The sequence below is a fragment of the Temnothorax americanus genome, unplaced genomic scaffold (assembly GCF_048541705.1).
Source record: "Temnothorax americanus isolate GAGA-0224 unplaced genomic scaffold, ASM4854170v1 Scaffold9, whole genome shotgun sequence".
NCBI classification, from domain to species: Eukaryota; Metazoa; Arthropoda; class Insecta; order Hymenoptera; family Formicidae; genus Temnothorax; species Temnothorax americanus.
In genome coordinates, this window is record NW_027509812.1 from 2496562 (window position 1) to 2516584 (window position 20023).

The window sequence follows — 20023 nt, forward strand, 5'->3', positions numbered from 1 at the left end:
ACATACTTCATCAGATAAAAGCTGTGTGAAATGGAAAAAGAATCGACCCTTGTGTTAAGACAAGAGTATCAACTTAGCCCTGTAAGCCCAGAATATCACGGCAGATTCAATCAAACGTTAGTCAGACTGATTCATTACATTAATCTTCTTGAGTTTCACCCTTCCTCCCAATGAAAGGTTGACCTTTCTTCCGCAAGCAAGATTGAAACCTTTCACCTCACGTCCGATTCCATCGATTCGGATTACCAACATATAAAATTGTGAAAGGAGGGATCATTCCCTTTTTAATTACGGCGGATATGCATTATTAATGTCAGATAACGAATATTTTTATGTAGAAAATGCCATGCAGTAGCCGTATAAATAAAATATAAATACTATCTTTCCAAATATAAAAATAGTATATTAAAATATAGAATATTAAAAAAATTTATTAATATATATATATATATATATACACATACGTAGATATTTAATATATATTTGTCATTTGCAAAAGTAGGGCATTACGCATTTACGCAACGTAAATACTTTTAGATAAAGCGAGTTCAAGATATCTTAAAAAGCGTATAAACATTTGAACAGCTCGCTCGTAAGGAACCTAAGACAAACGAAAAAGCATTACTTTTGCAAGGCAAAGAGATAAGTTTAAGGTGCCGTACTTTACGATTGGCTAGCAAAAAAAAGATACGGTTCGGTTGAATAGCTTCGAACTTCTCGACTACTCCGACGAATAATGAATACAGTTTTTTTTCCCCTTAAAACCGCACGACGACGGTGAAGAAGTTTCCAACAAAATTATCATTACGAGATTTCACTGCGCGACGCTCGCATTAGTGCGCGACAGGAATAATCGAAAAATATTCGCTATTATTTTAATTTCGCGCCGCGTGTCGTATCGGCCACCCCTTTACGTTTCGCGCGGTTTATTTCCATTTCTCACCAGCTGCCAGTGAACGTGCGTCCCGGTGAAAATAATTCGGGCGATAAACCCCTGCAGGGGAAAAATATGCCATTACCGGGCGCTCCATTTGTAAATGCGACGATTTTCGAGCGCGCAAGCGTTAAATATTAATTTTCTCGGAATAATGGGATTTCAAAACCACGGTACACAACTGAATGTGACACGCGATGTACCGACTGGCGGTCGGTACTTCGGAATTTGCGCAGAAAGACTCGATGAACCGTGAAATAATAATGATCCGCGATTAAACTGCGTTATACACGCGGCCATCGTTCAGCGCGCGGTACGTTTTGATAATTTATTTCGCAACGTTCGTGCGCGCACCCTCCTGTCACGGTTCATATTAACGGCCGTGGTTTATTTATTATGAAACGTTTGCTAGCTGACCGAAGGGCCAGATCGATTTACTCTTCGATAGGCATGTCGGAAATGCTTTTCGTCCATAAATCGCACGGATCCGGTCGCAACGTGGTTGCCTTGATTTCCCTTATAATATCAAAACGTTGCAACATTGACATTATATTTTATGCTAAAAACAATACGCATAATTTTGTTATAAATGTTACTTGGATTTCCTCGCGGAAAATCACGTTATTTTTAGACCACCAAATTTTGAATTTACTCATTTATTTCTCGCCGGAGAGCATTAGATCATTTTAATTGTTACCGCATCGCTTATCGATTATGTTAGGGATAGGTGTAACATTGACTTGCGCACCGTCAATCGCGTTGAATTTTCAAAGCTTTTTTTTACTTGTTACTTGTTAATTTCGTTATCGAGAATCCCTTGTTATTTATCCAATTATTAGAATATTAGTTTCGCTTTTTTTGTATCTAAATATTTTTTTTCCACTTTCCTTCATTTGATCTTCTTGTTGGAACAGATCGCACAATATCCCATCTATTTTCTCTTACCGGACAAAGAAAACCCAATCTAGCTATCGTCAATTTAGCGCGCATAATTCAATCCGTTATAGAATGCTGGTAGATCTTTCGTTGCAACAACGCGGGATCCAGATGAGTTTTCGCGGCTAGGAAATTGCATTTTCCGCACCACTCCGCGTTGTGAAAACCTTCGCGGCGTTAATACTTTCTCGTTCGTCCGCGATTCGCGATCCATCCGGCGTGTGCAGTCATGCAAATAACGCCTCTCGAACGTATGTTCATATAAGAATCGCACGACCGGCTAACCGGAGACGAGAGGAAGACGAGGATTGGATATGGGGGGCGAGGGTGAAAGGGGGGGATAGAAAGCATAAAGTCGCGTGGAAATCGCTCTCGTTTGTCGAGTCGTCCGTAAAAGGCGGCGGAGAGGCGGACGTAAGGCCGCATACCGATAATTCCACGGAGTGCTCCGTGGAATTTATGAGGTTTAATCCTTTGCGGAATTCAAGAGAGGCGGCTCCTCCTCGTCTACCCCTTCGTCTCCATGCCACGGGCATACGACGACTTAAGGGGATGGGTGGAGCCGGGCCCGGCCCCAACGGCGGGGGCCGCACGCCGGAGACGCCGGGTTCAAAGTGCACGGAGGAAGAAAGCCAACCCGCTCTCTCGCGCTCTTCTCTGCCTCACGGCGAAAGAGCGGGCTTTAACGCCGGGCAATAAAACCCGTGGAGTGGCGTAATGCCTATACGAGTGTGATGCCACTGATGCCTCGCGAGTATAATACCCGAGAGATACGTATATTCCCCTGCCCTCCCCTCCTCCCCCCCCGTAGGTGCACGGCGAGGTTGGTGCACTTATTTCCTGCGTTTATTCGGCGAAACGTAAAGCGGAAATTAAAGCCGATAGACCGGGTAACAGCCCGGCACAGATAATTATGTTCGTTTCGTTCGTGTCTCTCCATTTTGCGGAATCGGCGCGAGGAGTTATTTGCATAACGGCCGAGTTAAATCGCCGCAGTTACGTGTCCAGTATGTATTTTTGACATTGTCGTGTGTATTTAGCTCGAGGACGGATGGAGACACGTGATAATTTAAGCGAAAATTATTCTGATCGAAACTGTTATTGTTAGTAAATGATATTGAGTGTGTATGCGCGTCACGCATCGATGAATTACGAAAGATGCGAGACGACGGATTTTGGAAACGAGAGGTGACGCTTCCTCTTCTCTCACAGTTCCGCCGAGTACAATCGCGAATTATCGTCCGCGAGTCCGGCGCGAATCTTCTTTCCCCCGCGGTTCGCTCGATATCGATAAGCGCGAGGTTACCGTTTTTCACTTAATAATCCCGCGCGGGACGTAACTTCCCTGCCTCCGTGCGCGCATCGCAGCTTTTTTTTCCGCGGGCACGTCGCAGCGCGAGCTTCCTCTCGCCCAATTAAAAATAATTGAATGCAAAATCCGCTTTAATTCGCCAACTTTTAGACGGCTTGTGTTGGGAGCTCATAATTATGCGCGCGGACTATAAGGCGCGCACTCCACTAAAAACGCCCTCGCGTTTTTATCATCGTGCCTTTATATTTTTACGACAAGTATGCATCGCTCGGCCATGACGGATATACGGCAAAAGATACGGGCATGTGTCGAGCTTTTATGCCGAAAAGAGGGAAGAGGGAAAGGAGAGGAGAGGAGGGACGGCGCGATAAAAGCGACTTCGCGAAAAAGCGAAGTGCTCGTACGCGATTTATTGTAATCACCACTAAAACACGGTATGCAACAATTTGCAGTGACGTTCAACGTTGCGGATTCAGTGTTCATCGATCGCGTTCGCAGTACGCGACTAGACAGAATGACGTTACGGCGCGGCGGGGAGTCTGCCGTTAATACTTTACGCCTCTTGCGGGCTAGAAAAAAAAGAGAGAAAGAGGAAAGGAGAAAAAAAGAACGTCCGATGCTCTTATCGATCGTGGTGCCGGGCCTATCGTTCGTTCGTCGCTCATTTACCGCGAGAACGCCGGCTTGGTACGCGTTGCTTGGTACTCTGCCAATCACGGACGATAAAGATCGGCGCGGGATGGAAGACGCATAATGGGTCGCATCACTAACGCGCCATTACTCGAATATTTCAGCAACGTTGAATTACGTGGCGGACGTAGGTGCGCGTACATATATACGCACGATGGAAAATTGGGTCTAGCTGAGTTTAATTGAACGACCGCGCCGGCGCGCGCGGTTTCCGGATGTTTGTCCGTGAACGCGAAACGACGAAATGATAATTGACGCGTGCTTACAGTATTCGTCGGCGAAACCATTCGCCGCACGCGTAATAATCGCCCGCTTTTGTTCATCGTCCGCATCTCGCAGTTTAGTCGCGTGTACGACGCAATTAAATACACGCACCCTATAAAAAGGCTTCACTCGCCCGCGAACAAAAAGAAGGATGGATTTTCGATAATTTCCCGAATGCAGTAGACGTCCGCCAACATTCGACTTTGCTTCCTCTCGTAAATTCCATTCCTCGATGAAAATCGTGTTTTTTTTCTTTTTTTCTTAAGGTAAGGAGAGCACGCGTATTATCACTTTGCCAAAGAGTGCCATCGACATTTTTATTACCGTCCTCGTCATGTACGGCGTTATATGTGAACGAACGTCACCGCTAATATTCCGCTTAATGCTCGCGTCGGTCGTCGCTTTCTCGTTATTTCGCGTGTTATATAAAGAGTAAATCTGAAGTTTTTCACTGTCATCATTGTTTCGTCTTTGTTTCCTGCATTTCCAAATGCGCGGCTTAAGGTTTCTTTTCTTTTTTCGAAAAATTTACATTCTCTTGTGCATTCCTGCTACAGAAAGGATTCCCTCGCGAATTACGAAATTACGCGAAAAAAATTCCGCGTTTAATGATACGAATTTTGCTCTTACATTCGTATACCTTCGACGAGGAGAGAGCTTTTTCTCTAGAACCACTAATTCTCTTTACGGACGCGATAGTAGCTTTCCGTTGAGCTTGAAACATCGAGAAAAGCGGAAGGAATATCCAATTCTGAAAAGATAATAAGGCCGCGACACTGGTCGATGAGCATCAGCGAAATGGGGTGAGCCACTGTTAAGGGCGGCTCGTCGCTTCACGACGAAAACGAGGTAAAGCGAAGGAAACCGCGATGACTTTCCGCGCGACCTCCGATGCCCCGAAGCCCCTCTTTCTCCTCGGAATTTAATAAAAATCCGAGAGCTTCCGGAATCGAGCTCCCAACCCGTCGTCGCTCGCTGAGCTCCACCGGGAAACATATTATGCGTTTCGACTCTCTCTTCGGTGCATCGCTCTTCGATTCTATTTCGCCTCACTTTCCCTATCGCGCTTCGCGCCTCTCGCCTTTCTGCGCATCTCTCTCTCTCTCTCTCTCTCTCTCTCTCTCTCTCTCTCTCTCTCTCTCTCTCTCTCTCTTTCTCTCTCCCTCTCTTTCTCTCTCTCTCTTGTTCTCTCCCCTCTTCACCACATCACCATTTCGTCGAGATGTTTCACCCGTCTCGAGTAACTTCGAGACAAATTGCGTCGCCGAGCGGTGCTTAGCTCGACTATTTCGAGGGAATCGAAGTATTTGTTATATAAATATCGGTAATACAAGGCACTTTATTATTCGGGATTTGTTATTCGGTCAACCGATTAATTGCGCGTCGTATCGCCAAGATTGACTAGCTGAGTCTTAATTTAAATCACACTCGTACAATAATATTATGTGCGTCTATAATGCTTTCGTGTGCATAATATATAATTCAGTCTAAGCTCAAAATAGTATCGGATCCGCGACAACTGCATACTTTATACGATCACAAAAGTATAACAGTCCGTAGGAAAGAAGACGAAAAGAGATACATCGACATCATGTAAAAATTTAAGTTAACTATCTTTTGTTCGGCTGCCAGATTTAAGATTGCCCCGCGATTCTTCTTCGTGACCCAAACTGGAGAATGGACACATCGAAACCGAGAGAAAGAAGAAATTGGAGGCACGTGGCTGCGGGATAAACGGGATTGCAGAGCCGAAGCCGAGGCTCTGGGTTAAATACTTTCCCGCTTCGGTATTCAGCTTCGTTTACTCGACAACGCAGATTTTCCCTTTGGCCCGATTCGCAAATGCATTCCTTTTGCGCCGATTCACAGAGGAAAGCGGCGGGCACGGCTAGGCGGATCGATTGTACCCTTTGGATTTATCCTCCTGAGAGACCGCAGGCGGTGTTACACTTTGTAACTACGGCGCAACAACGAGAAACTACGAAGCTCCGTGAGTTTCAGCTATCGCCGCCCTTTAAGCTTTGCGCGTAAAAAGCGGGGGACGTGCTTATTCGATAATATTTCACAATTTAATAATATGAACGAAATTTCTTCACATTTACGCGTTATTAATTATGCATGTTTAACTGGGAAAAGTCGCGCGAGAAATTAAAAAATAAATATCATGAAAATCGCACCGAGACAAAATCGGTTTCTAGTTTATTTAAGAAAAAAATGGAAGCAATTATGTGATAAAAACGCTGTGCGATAAATGATATACTTACGATGCATTTCAATCGCTACCGATGTCGACACGGGTTGACTGATATTGTTGTTCGATGCTTGACAATCGAACACCGCATGAAGATCCGCTCTTGACAATTCTCTGACGACTAGGGTGTTCCTACGAAGAGCAGGAAACTCGCCCGGCTCATCTTTAGAATCTAAAAGCGTTTCTCCGCGCCACCATCTCACTTTAGGCTCGGGGCGACCTGAAAATAATCACCATAAAATTCATCAGTTTTATCAGAAATAAAAAGTCGATAAGTTCAAGTACCCTCGTGTATTAAAATTTAATAACATTTTTTTAAACTTTAGTTCATAGTTTTTAATCTTTAATTTCCATCGTTTTCTATACCGACGAGTATAATAATACAGTAATCCTAATTGAATAATAATGAAGATATATATGCGCATTTAAAATAGAATGCTGTTCTTTACCGCTTGCAATCTAAACGAACAATTAGACATATAAAATAAAATTATTTATAATGCCTTCAACTTTCCCTATTTTAAGTACCAATTGATATGTACTCGCTTAATATTTAATTGGATTATTGGAAAATATCACGTTATAGAGTTAATATAAATTTCAATAAAATATACATGTATCTATATAATAATAACTTTACCTTTAGATAATATCTTCTTAATAGAGACAGTAAAATTTTTATTAAGTGCGACATTTTATATCATTTACTTTGATGCCAATTTTCCCGAGAATATATAAATTTTGGAATGGGTGCTCTCCTTACAAGAAAACCACGTTACAACGGCATCGACATGTCGGCCACGCTATCCAGTGCAACATATCACGCGGGTCCCTTTCTGTCTTACTAATACTTGTCCGCGAGAGTTTGCGCCAAGTTCCCGTGCATATACGTACACTTTGCCCTCTTTGCCCGCCCACATCGGTGTAGGCTGCGCGGTGCGCGTTAATTCATAATTCATAATGGTCGTTGCGTGCGGATAATCCCCCGAGGGTGAATATCCCGTTAAAGGGAAACGGCGAGTCGGAGGGGCGGTCTATAGCTTGTACCGGAGCGACCTCATTATTTTTTACCGGACCTATTTTTGTTCGAGAGGGACAAGCAGAAAAACACGTGCGGCAGCGGAGGGCGGAAGGGGGATTGCGCGAACGGTGGCACCGGAGGGGTAGGAGCCAGTTGTAGGAGCAAAGTGGTGGAATTGTAGGCAGTACGTGGTGAAGAGCGGTATAAGAGCGGCATGTAGCACTGTCGTGTCCCTCGGGTGGCGGCATGCGAGGTAATAAAAATAAATTTATTATCGTTATTGCCTTCGCCTTGCCGACACAGCAGCGCCAGCGCGCGCCCGGATATTAAAATGTAATAGAATAAAGGGGAGCGCCGAACGAGTGCATGCACCGCGACCGCTGTTAAAGCACTCGACGTTTTGTCGAAGCGTTTAACGATCTGGGCAATGGTACTCTTTTAATTCCGTGAAGATAAAACGCGCGAAAAGGGTAAATGGCGTTTCAGAAAATCTATATGGTAGTAATAGTAAGATGATATTTATTCGTTCTCCTCGCAGCAAATCCCGATGTGTTTTCGTCCATAACGACAACGATGTAATCGAGCTATTACAATGACTGCGGTGAGATCAAAGAGAGAATTATCAGACGTGAGATAAAGAATACAAAACGCTGAAATGTTACGTTTGCAATTTTTAGAACTCCTCGCGACCGCACCGTCGAAGTTCGGAGAAACGTTCTTTATCCGCAATATTGGAATACGGTCGTGATGTGTGAAGTCTTAATTAGACGCTATAACTAACGATAAGAATAACACGACTCCGGGATGAACGAGATCGTGGGCTGTTTTACATGCGCGGGCGAGAGAACGGGTTAAGGAATCCAGAACAGAGTTCATTCCCATCGGTCACGCCAATTATTCTACCAGCTCTTCCGGTGGCGTATTTACGACGTATTTTCATTCAGACGTATTTTCATTCGGCCTGTCTCTCATTATAGAAAGTAGGACTTACCCCCAGAGACGAGGCACTGCAGTCTCATGTCACCACCTTCTTCGTAAGGACCGGCCACCGCTGGGACGGTCTTTCCGCGTTCGTCGATAATGTTCGGCTTCTGCGGTGGTACTGTAACAGCAAGAGAAAAAAACAAATATAATAAAATGCTAATATCGTGATAAATACAAATAACTATGAATATTACTTTAGACTATTAATACTTAAAGAAATGCAAAGAAAATTTATAAACAATTTTATTTCAAAAATAATAAATTTCGTTTTTCAATCTTATAAAATATAATGCATTCCGACTGCAATTCTATAAAATCATCTAATTTCGTGCGTACGCCAATCTAAAATTTAACAATATTATCTTTTTACAGCGTTGAAATGTACATCGGTAAACGATAGATGCCTTATATAGCACAGTATAATTATAATTTACAAAAACTTGATAAATTGAATTAAGTTTTTATTTTTCATTTCGCGAGTTCATCGCGATGAAAAGATATTCATGTAAAAGATATCCACGTTATTTCGAAACTTGACCGCCTTTGCCAATATACGACCGCGTTTTCTCCAGTCGAGGTACAACGCTCGGCGCAGCCAATCGTTCGAGCGGTTTCGAGTTTGACCGCCTCTGACACCACTACGAGCTATTTAAGCACAGATACGAAACTTTCCATGTAAGTCAGCGGCGTCCGGGGAGGAGTAATTCATGATACTCGTGCCACGAGAGCGCCGCACGAATAGTCGAGCAAGCAGGTGTACAGGTGTTACAGGTAACCACTGGAAACTCGTGCGGACGAGCGAGCCAGCACGAAGGCGCGATCCGGATAGTTTGACGAAAATTTCGGAAAATCTCGGTACCGCAAGATGAAATAAACTGCAAAGCGAGACCGGCGTCTTTTGCACCACCCGGTCATCTCATATCTCGACTGTGTTAATAATATATGTTAATTAACAACGTGTACATTTTTATGCCGTTTTCTGGAACTATTTCAGATAGTGTAACACAAACGAGAGGAGCACTCTTCGTAATTGGATTGGTATCAGCTACGATCCTTCCAAGATAACTTGCAACCTCTTATTATGTTGGTAATTCGTACACCTACCGCGCGCAATAAAGCATTTTGCGTGCAAGGAAACAATGCGCCACGAGGTATCAAAAGGGCACGTAAAGGGGGTCACGCGGGAATCCCCCGGTCGTGTATAGTTCGTTCCGACATGCGGATGGGTGGAAGGGTCGGTATATCGTGGCGTGTAAACGCTGGCAATTGAATATCGGAAATAGCGGCGTGTCGGAACGTCAGAAGGTGAGTGGCGAGCGTATTGCCTCGAAGATAGGCTGCAGTCGCGGTTGGGATGTCGGATGTCCGTCCAAACAAAACAGGTTGCCCAATGAAAATTCACGAGCTCTGGATAAATCGATGGTAACCCGACCTGATTCCGTAACGCCAGAATAGCTTTTAATCTTTTAACAATTTAAATTTTAACCGAAACTCCTAAAATTTGCCTTTATAAAACACTTTATAATTGACCGAATTTTATGATCTATAGTCGAGACGTGCTACGTAATCAGTTCTTTTATACATGATGCGTTATTACGCAATAGTCGCGTTTTTCTGTAATTATTGCATATAATTAAGGACATGGCCTTAGAGGCCCGTGATGGCCTTAGATATTTTGAGCTTAAAGTTCATCCGTTCTCTCTCATAATTATTCTCCTGGACGAACGCATTCGCAGAACAAATTGAACCGGTGAACCGAATGGGAAATAAACTGGATTAACACGGATGCGCAAAGTTAAGCCGTTGGTCACGATATCATGCAAGTGAGAAAGTCCCGACGTGAAAACGTTACTCGATACCATCCGGAAATAACGACGAGTGAAGCACCTCTGAAAATAGGATTACCGCACCCTCTATATTTTGCATCGAGTCATCGAGTGTAATCGATATATTAGCGGATCCTTCAATATTAACCGCAATCTCTCTCTCTCTCTCTCTCTCTCTCTCTCTCTCTCTCTCTCTCTCTCTCTCTCTCTTTCTCTCTCCTCTTTCTCTCTTAATACCCACAAAATATCAACTTAAGGTAGTCGTCTCGTCAAGGCATGTATTAGATAAAGTTTTCGATGTTGGATTTTATATCAAATTATATGATCAGCTTTGCAGTCGATTTTTTCTGTGGCTCCTTACCGACTATTTACTCTAGAAAATCGATCTCGAAAATCACAAATTTTGCATTACTTCATACAAACGGCACGAAAAAGAAGGCTCTATCACGGTTTCAATCACATATTTTCGCATTTTTCGATTAGATGAAGTGAGAAAAAACATTGTTTTTGTACATTAGATTTCGAAGAATCCGATGCAACCATAAAATATATAGTTTACCGGAGATTTCGCTGCTAATTTTTTAGTTTATTTTAGTGGAAATGCGGTAATCGAGCAGACATTTTTTGGTCGATGTGAAGTTGGGAAGACTTGGCAACGCCGCTGGCTAATCACTGTAGTTGCAGGTTATGAGGCGCGTCTTTCTTAGCCGACGTGGATTATAGTGATTGACACCCCTGTCATGCGTTTTGAAACCCTTTCTCAGTAATTGTCAAAATTCAATCGAAAAGGAGATGTAACCTCACTTGTAACCTTTCTCGACGACTCGCATGATCAGCTGATCAAAACGGAGTCAAATGAGAAAAATCACATAATTTGGAAAAAGTAACATACTTTGTCACGTATGAAATTTTACACCATACGTCAGAAAATTATTTTTCCCTTAGCAAAAATTGCCTGAAATATATTTCTGAACGTGAAAACCTACAAACAGTCACATGACTAGCACGTAGCGAGACGCCTACCTTAACATACGGCAACGCAAACTAAATTATCAAAACGTGTGCTCTACGAGGTACTTGACTTCTCGCATTTGCAAGCGACGCGGATTGTGCCGCGGATAACGGCCTGATAATTGATTACGCGAGAACATAATAAACAGGGCTCTGTTTGGACGCTTTTAACTTAATGCACCATTATAATATCGAGTGATCTAACATAATCCATGGTAATGCCCGTTCTAGACTGGAGGATGATCCTACTCGCGGCTCATCCTAGTGAGTAGTGTAGAAGCTAATCAGAAAACTAAGTCCTTGACAACGCAGCAGATTTAACACAAGAGTTACGCCAGAGAGTTACGCGTTTGCGAAAAATGTTTATAATCATCTTAACTTATGAAAGATTTGACCACAAACAAATTAAAATTAGGGATTACGTCGTGTAACTTCTTTAACCAGAAGATTTCCGTATATAACAATTGAACTTGTATCTTTAAATTTTACTTAAAATATAATGGTTATATTTTTCATTATAAATGTTTTGTGAAACGATGTAATACATTTTATTAATTTCTGCGAAGCTTGAGAAATGGTTTTGCAACGGCGCCTGTTTCCATTGTTCGGGAACTTCATGGAAGAACGGAACATTTCCAACGAACATTTTCGCGTGACAAATGACATGCTGGAATTTAACGGGTTAATTTGTAGCACCTAAGTTTCACATCGGCGGAAGTTGATGTGTCCTCGCGAGTCATGATGTTTGGTACGTGACACGGAAGAGAAATTGTTAGAGCGTATCATTCGCAGATACGAGTATTTCGAAAATACAAAGATACGTTTCTACCTCGGGACGAGCAACCGCGGGAACAAGAAATCGCAATTACTCCACGTTGTTCCAAAAGATAAATTCCTTTCACGCAAGCTTTAATGCCGGAATACGACATTCAGTTGACCAACTGAAAATACAGCACTTAATTGCTCAGTGCTTTCGTCCATTCGTTGTACACGTTTTATCCCAAATGTCCCCTTGATAAAAGTTGCATCAAGCATGTTATTAATTGAATGGCTTTTTACACGTAAAATACTCGCTTTCGCAGCACGGTACATATATAAACGCATTGTCTAAATCTTGAACCTTGGAGGAAAAAAGTTAATATTTAATTTATCATGGCCTGATATTGTCCCGACGGCGAGTGTTTCGTACGAAAAAGGTTTTATCTGTTAATGCAACAGTAAGATTCCTCCAGGGAGTGACCGCACCAGTAGTATTTCCGAAGGGTTACTACGTGAAACGAACATCCAGTAAATTGAGGAATCATGTAACGAAGTCTTTTTCCTAGAAAAGTGCGCTTTGCACGGAGAAGTGCCCTTTGCCGAAAGAAATGTCCAATTCCAAGGTGGACGTCGCTTTTGTAAAATCTCGTGTCTTTTCTTTCCAGGATACATTAAGTTTCTCAAAGTGTAGAGTCGACACTTTAAACGGAGATCCAACGTTTTTTGTAACATAAATGGTGTTGCGTCAACGACTACAAGAAAGGACTATAAAAGAAAGGTGAATCGTAATATAAAGGAGGCGCTACAATATCTTTTTTTACAGGGACTCTCCTCACGCTTTTTCTCTCTTTTACACAGTAGAAAAATAGGCTTCTTCAATATTCCAACAAAACAATTCTCTTTCTAAATATTACACTGTATTACACCTAATAAAAGTCACGAGATGAATCATCGATTATTCTGTGAACGGAGAGAAAATGGTAAAAATGCGTTACCCGATACCATCTTCGTAATTAAAATAATTCAGTAGAAATTACTCTTTCAGAAGCGTCGGATAACAAATATATGCAGAGCAACACAATGTCGGAAAACTGAGTTCGCTAGATGAAACTTGTATATATTATAACGCTCGTTAATTGCACGGAGAAAATGCATTGAAACTTAATTCTCGAGTCTGGTATAATAATAGTGGTTTTAGCATATATGAGAAGTTAAGAAATACGAATGATATAGCACGAAAAAGGCGAGGCAACGAAGCAACGAGGCAACGAAGATTGCATGCTCAACTATCCTAACTACGTGAAACTGACTAACGGAATTTGCTTGCACATTGTTTTCCGCTGAGTATGAATTTTCACAAGTGGTGGCATAATAGAATTGTATCGAAGTTCTGTTCCGACGATCGATAAGTTATAATTAACTTCGTTGACAATAACGAGAGCATCATTTTAATATTCTTCAATAATCGCGATATGAAGTTATTATATACCCAAATCTACTTTAAAATATTAAACGAAATTACATTAATACGTGAAATGCAATTTATTCGTGCGATCATTCGCATTAATCGATTCACGTCGAGCTACCTAAAATATTGACACGGTGTTCTGCGCATGACGGTTGAATCAGTGACATGCTGGCGTAAAAGTGAACATTGGAGCGCGATAAAAGTTTTGATGATCGTTACAAAATAAGTGACGAGAACGTAATATAAATTGTGTTAAAATAATTAGATTGAGATATTTTTTTAATCACACAGAAAACCAAATTAATCTTAATTAGAAGGTAATCTTTAAGATTATTCGTAAATAAAATTATTTTTTCGTGCTCCTCGTTTTATTGCTTATCAATCTTATTTCATGCTCATTAAACTTTGAAAGAAAATTCAGAAGTAGAAAAGAATAACATAACGCTCTGCACCATTTACATTTTTAACATGAAAATTTTAGATTTATATTTTGGTACGATATAGGTATGCTATTAAACAAGATACGAACCTATCACCGTCAACTGGATTCTGGAGTTTCTGGTCGGACTTGTAGTAAAGTCCACTCGGCACCTGAATTCGCCTTCGTCCTGCTCCTGTACGTGGTTAACGCTCAAAGTTGCTGGTTCCGTTGTTGTCCTGAATAACGCCCGATCGCTGAGATAGTCTTTATCCTGCCAATGCAACGGTTTTTCCGAGTGCTTGCCGCGCAGATCATAACTGAAACAGATATTTCCTTTACTTACTTTACATTCCTCATTTGTCACAGCTGTAAGAATCTGATAAAAAATGTGACAGTATAGATGTGACATTGCAAATTGACGTTGATGTAGATACATGCTTCTAACCAGATATTCTAAGAGATTATGTCATCTTGCTTATAAACAAGAATAAGATGTGTGCGATATACCTAAGTGGTCTTATCAATTTTTTAAATTAAAATCTCTAAATTAATCAGATTGCACACATTATAATAAAATATCAAATTTTATCAATGCCATATTTTCTGAGGATAGATTCTTAATTACGATAATCGTATTTTCAAAAGAGACTGAAAGATTTTAACTCGAAACTCGAAACTTAAATCTGCGATATTGTTATAACAACATTTTATTCGGATATTTCGGTTGCAAACTTGGTTAAACATTTCTTTCGCATTTCTATTATAGGATTAAGACAAAATTTTGCCGAGAGTCCGGTAATCTAGAGAAAGCGCGTAGTGTTAACGAAAATCGTTTCACGAATAACGCGTGCCCGGGCATGACTGCGCCATATGTCGCTTTATGTTTTTTGCTATTTCGCGCCGGAGAGTAGCGCGGATCACGATGGAAAATAAAGTGAAACAAATGCAAAATTTCAGAACTAATATTGCGACAGGAAGAGAATTTCGTTAACTCTTCGTTTTTTAATGCACTGAACGCCTCGCGCATATTTGATGTAGACGACGAAGTTGGATAATAAAGGACACGTACGACATAGTAGAGAAGAGCATAATTTCACTAATTAATTTAATACGATATGAGTCCGCTTTTGTGAGAGATAAATTTCACATTTAAAATTATTATATGAATTATATTATATTATTTCTGTCACCCGGAATAATATCAGTAAGAAATTTATTTCAAACATTTTTTTTAGGCTACGATCTTATATGTTCATGACAAAGTTAATTACGCGATAAATTATTGAATAGGATTAATATACATTTTTTAAAACATTGTCGGAATATATATTTGAACGTTCCCCAAAATTTTTACCCTATTTTAGTTTCCTATTTTCAGAAATAAATGAATAGGATTAATTTTACGTTCGTTTTGTTACCGATGATGCATAAAACGACACAATAAAAATCATGAATCGTGTACGCTCGAGGTGTTAATTAAGAATGTATCGACCAGCTGGTCGTTCTCCACACTCGGGCGGATCGGTTTTACAAGGGAGCTGCGCTTGCAGCCGTCTCGACGCTTCACCGCAGATTGTCCCGCAGTGCGATCCACCCACGCATACCTCGCCCCCGAGACATCGGGGGTGAGCATCGAATTTGCGGAAATACCACGAGTGCCTCGTCTGGTACCAGATTCGGCCGCGCGTAGAGTTGGAACGGATGACGGAGGACCAAAAGGGGGAGGGGGCGAGCAGAGGAGGATGGTCGCGAAGGGATGAGCGGCGCGGTTAGGGCGTCGCGTCGTGGGCGGGGGTGGGTGCCGCCGGGTGTACATTCCTCCGGTGTATTACCAGAGAGCCGGTACAACCCGCCAGCTGGCAAAACGTATACCCGCCGCGCGATCGCATGATCTCCATATGCTGGACCGAACAACAACAACCCTTCTTCCCCCTGGCCTGCAGTATCGCCGCCGGTACTACGCGGCGCGCATTCCCCCGCTAGTTGCATCAAAGAGCACGTATGCGACGTAACACGTGTATGCGCGCGTTTACACACGCTCGCTCTCGGCGAGCGGAGAAGCGGCGGATGAAAGTTAACCGAAACGGGAAAGTTGGCGCTACGCAATGGCGCGAGCCCGGCGAGATATAGAGCGAGAAACCACACACACACCCTCCCGTATACATGATCGCGGGCAACGCCGGGGTCGAGGATTCCAAACAACCGTCTGCTGGGGGATAGACCAGCCGAAAACGATTACTTATACAGCTCGGTGCGCCGCCGTTGCCTGCAAATTGCACCGCACGTAGCACGTCGTTCGAAAGTTACGGAGCGTATAGGTAAGGGCGTGCAAGCGAACCAAGGGATGGCGTATATTACTCTTTGAATTTGTCAAGAGTACTTACGTACACGGCAACGGTTTTAAGGATATTGAATGCGCGTTGTGAGCGGGACTTTTCGATGTCCACCCTTCGCATCTCTGTTTAATTTAAGTAACATGTTTATATCTCAAGAAGTTGAATGACAAACGATTATGTGAATATAATAATATATTATATATGTATAAATGCATTATTATAAATATTATATAAATTGTATGAGAAAGTAATTATGAAAATATTTCTTGCATGAAAAAAATTGAGTGTTAATTAATAAACAATATCATAATTAATAGTGTTTTTATTCACATATTCGTAAGGTCAAGTGCTTGACTACCAGATACTGCAACGCATTGCGATGTCGTGTTAACGGCGTTGTATACGATACAGCGAGGTATAACAGATTAGTGGTCGGACGTCCGTATCGGGACGTGGTTATGCCTGTCACAAGCCAGGGCGACCAATTATAGCGCAACATTTCGTCCTCTCCATCTGAATGCACTATGTAACGTTTCCAGTTGCGCATGCACACCGCGATTGTGCAAGAAAGTTGGCCGGGAGTTTGAGATCAATCCTGCGTATATAAGTAAAATACAGAGAATTGTGGGAATTGATAGTGAAGGGACAAACCGCGTTTAGGCGAAATACATTTCGCGCTGCTAAATACTTTCTTCTCTATATCTATCAGAACAATGATAAATCACCCTCTTCGATCACGCTTGAAAACGAGATCTCGTGCACCTTCGCAATTTGAATCTTCGTGCTTAAAAATGAGATCGCGTTGCAACTCTGTCAACCATCGGATATATAGCCGTACGGTATACTTTGTACACTTCGGAATGTGAAATCAGTATATTAATAGAGGAGACACGATAGCCGCATAGCGTGTGATTATAGTATACGGTGAAAAGAAACAAGCGTACGACACCGACGAACGTTTACCGGCATGTCACGCACGGTCGTTTATCCGTATAATAATTTATGTTGGATTTATGCTTGTACCTCACGTCCTATATTTATACTTTAAATTTTAAATACAATTTTTTAAATAGAAATTTAATTTTTAAGTTTTATATTATTTTTATTATTTAAAAAATTGCAAATATATTCAAAATCTTGAAACTAATAGGCATAATCAGCTTATTATAAGAAAGTGTTTGATAAAATGTACCGCAACACCTTTTTTTCAGAAGATTTTCCACTTCGAATCCGAGTTAACAGCAGCGCGCAGCGTCGCCTTTTTCCGAGAATCATGTATACGGTTCTTTGTAAACTGTAACTTCTAATTTTCAAGACGTTCGAAGTTTACAGTGCAGACGCACCATCGGCTTCGCGTGAAGTTTAAGCATCGCCGGGGAGCGTTACAAAAATGCGCGACTATTTAATGCGTATAAATTTATTATAGCGCGCAGCAAGAAGTTCCAACGGCGAAAAGTGGAGTCTGTTTGTGCGCGGCATTTCCGAAACTACCTTGAAAGTTTTGAGCTGACGTAGGAGGTGGGAGGCAGTTTGCAACGGTACGGTAACGGTGTTGGACCGGGCCGAGCCCCGTAGCTGTAGCTCTGCGGCGTTTCGTCGTAAATTCCTACAAATGCTGTAACAGGTCGGCGCGCTACGACGCCCCAACGCTCGTTCGTCGTTATTACGGCGCTGTACGTAGTTATGAATTTTATGATTCTGCGTTATAAGTAATGCCGGAATTTATTATATAATCCCGCGTTTTGAAAAGAGACACCACTGCCTTCGCGAAATACACCAACACGCAATCGTTAGACAGCTGAAAATTAGCATACAGCTAACGAAAAGATCGCGCGTACTCGTGCCATTCAACATTAATGAGAAAGGTCCATTTGAACCGCCGCACTTCTGCGGCCTTACAAAACGAAATACAGAGCACGTGTTTTTTAATTCGCAGATATATTTTCAATTCATGCGCTGTATATCGTCAGAAAATTAAAAAAATATTCATTAAAATTTATCTTTAAAATTAAATGAAAAATATTAAATTTGTTTCTATGTAATTTATAACATGATATTCATAGTATCGGTTATAGATTTTTTTTTCGCTTATATGAGATATAAAAATAAATATTGAAGAATTCATCATCTTTGTTTAGTAAGATTACAGCAAAAATAATTAATACTTTAAAAAGACTCACTTAGCTCCGTTATCACATTTTTACACCAAGGAAAATATTCGTCGATAATGTATCGTGTATAGGGAAACTATCCATTGAATAAGACAACGTAATCCGTCCTTGTTCGAAATTACATCCCTCCCACGTAAATCGTATTATTAGCCAACAGTACATACATATATATCCTGGTATGCCGCGATCCAGCAAGGACAGTTCCGTCAAAGCCGCTTGATCCCATCCGGGGGTATTAAACGGAAATCGTCGACAGATGCGTCCGGCCGGTTAGGTCGCAGACTCGCGCGCGGATTAATAACCGAAGATCCCCCCCCAAGTTAATTAGCGCTCCGACTTAATACGAAATGTGCCACCACGGCACGTGTCGCGATAACTCGCGGCCCTGGGGCCGCCGGCATTTGCGACCGGTCGGAAGTCCGGTTTCTCTCTCTCTCCCCCCTCTCTCTCTCTTCCTCTCATTTCTCTTTCCGCATGGGCTTGTGGCGTGCGCACCGATTCTGCACGCGCTGCACACCGCATGGACATTGGACGTGACGATCGTGCATTCCTAGTGCGTGGCTGGTCAGTGCATAAAGGACGTGGCGGGCTGCTGTCCGTTGTACCCGTACACCGGAAGCCAATCCGATAGAATGCGCAGACAATGAGGAGGGCTTCTCTGGCGGAGGAAGCTGGCTGGCATCGCGCCGTCGGCTTCGACGCGTCCCATTGATTGGTACGCGCACGTACAGCCGGCTCCCTTTGTGCCCTACCTTACCCCTTACGCAAGGTGCATTCACCTTGGCCATATTACGGTTTAATTGAAGTTGATGCCGGCCGCATATAAAGGCCTGGACGATATATCGCGCCCGGGGATCTTGGGAAATGTAATTCGCGAGATTAAAGTGGAACGTTAGGTCAAAGGGGATGTTAATCATTTTTAGTGCCGAACCTCCCGATGTTCCAAATTGTCCCACTCTTTTCGTATGCTCGAACAAATCGCGCGCGTATCGAACGGAGATTTTGCGCATGCATGCAAGGAAACGCGACTTCCGGAATTATTTCGTACATAAAACATCTCGGGGATCGCGTGTACTAAGACGTTACGTGTATAATAATATATAAACTTTTTCAATATTACAAGCAATAATTACATTTTAAACTACCGGCCAATATTTCTATTTTTATAAAATGTCCTGCTTAAATCTTGCACATTTTTATTATTTATACAGGATTGTCGCGATAACGGTTATCGATATGAAAAGTCTTTACTAACTATTGAATACCACATCGTTCAATATATCGAAAATTCGATTAAATCGAAAAGGTCAATAAATTAAATTTAATCGAAATAGTAGAAAATACGATTGTCTTTTCGATTATTTCGAATAATTCAATTTTGGAAACTGAACGGTTTTCTAGCCAGTCATCAATCGAGTAATGCCAGTTCTAAAAACAAATTTAGTAGAGCGCAAATAAATCCGTAACGAAGCGCCCATTTAAATTTTCATTAAGAACACGTTGCGCCTGCAAATTTATCACATTCCTGCTATTAATTCTTATGTTATACAACGTCAGTGGCAGACGATTCTTCCACAAATAAAGCTGGTAAGTTTAAAAATTCTCAGCAATGTACAACGGTAACATATAATTAAACGGG

The 20023-nt window shown here is 41.9% G+C and overlaps 1 protein-coding gene and 1 long non-coding RNA gene across 7 annotated transcripts in view; one reads left to right on the forward strand and one right to left on the reverse strand.

The window, feature by feature from the left end:
• LOC143908063 (uncharacterized) overlaps positions 1-20023 on the forward strand; it is a 182088-nt gene that overhangs the window by 119149 nt on the left and 42916 nt on the right. The gene's annotated exons all lie outside the window — the stretch shown is intronic.
• LOC143908059 (synaptogenesis protein syg-1) overlaps positions 1-20023 on the reverse strand; it is a 356526-nt gene that overhangs the window by 33589 nt on the left and 302914 nt on the right. For all 6 annotated transcript variants that reach the window (XM_077425339.1, XM_077425335.1, XM_077425336.1 and 3 more), the window contains 3 exons: positions 13986-14194; positions 8400-8510; positions 6401-6607 (listed from right to left, as the gene is read on the reverse strand). In XM_077425339.1, the coding sequence (XP_077281465.1) occupies positions 6401-6607; positions 8400-8510; positions 13986-14194 (527 nt within the window). The remainder of the gene's footprint in view (positions 1-6400; positions 6608-8399; positions 8511-13985; positions 14195-20023) is intronic.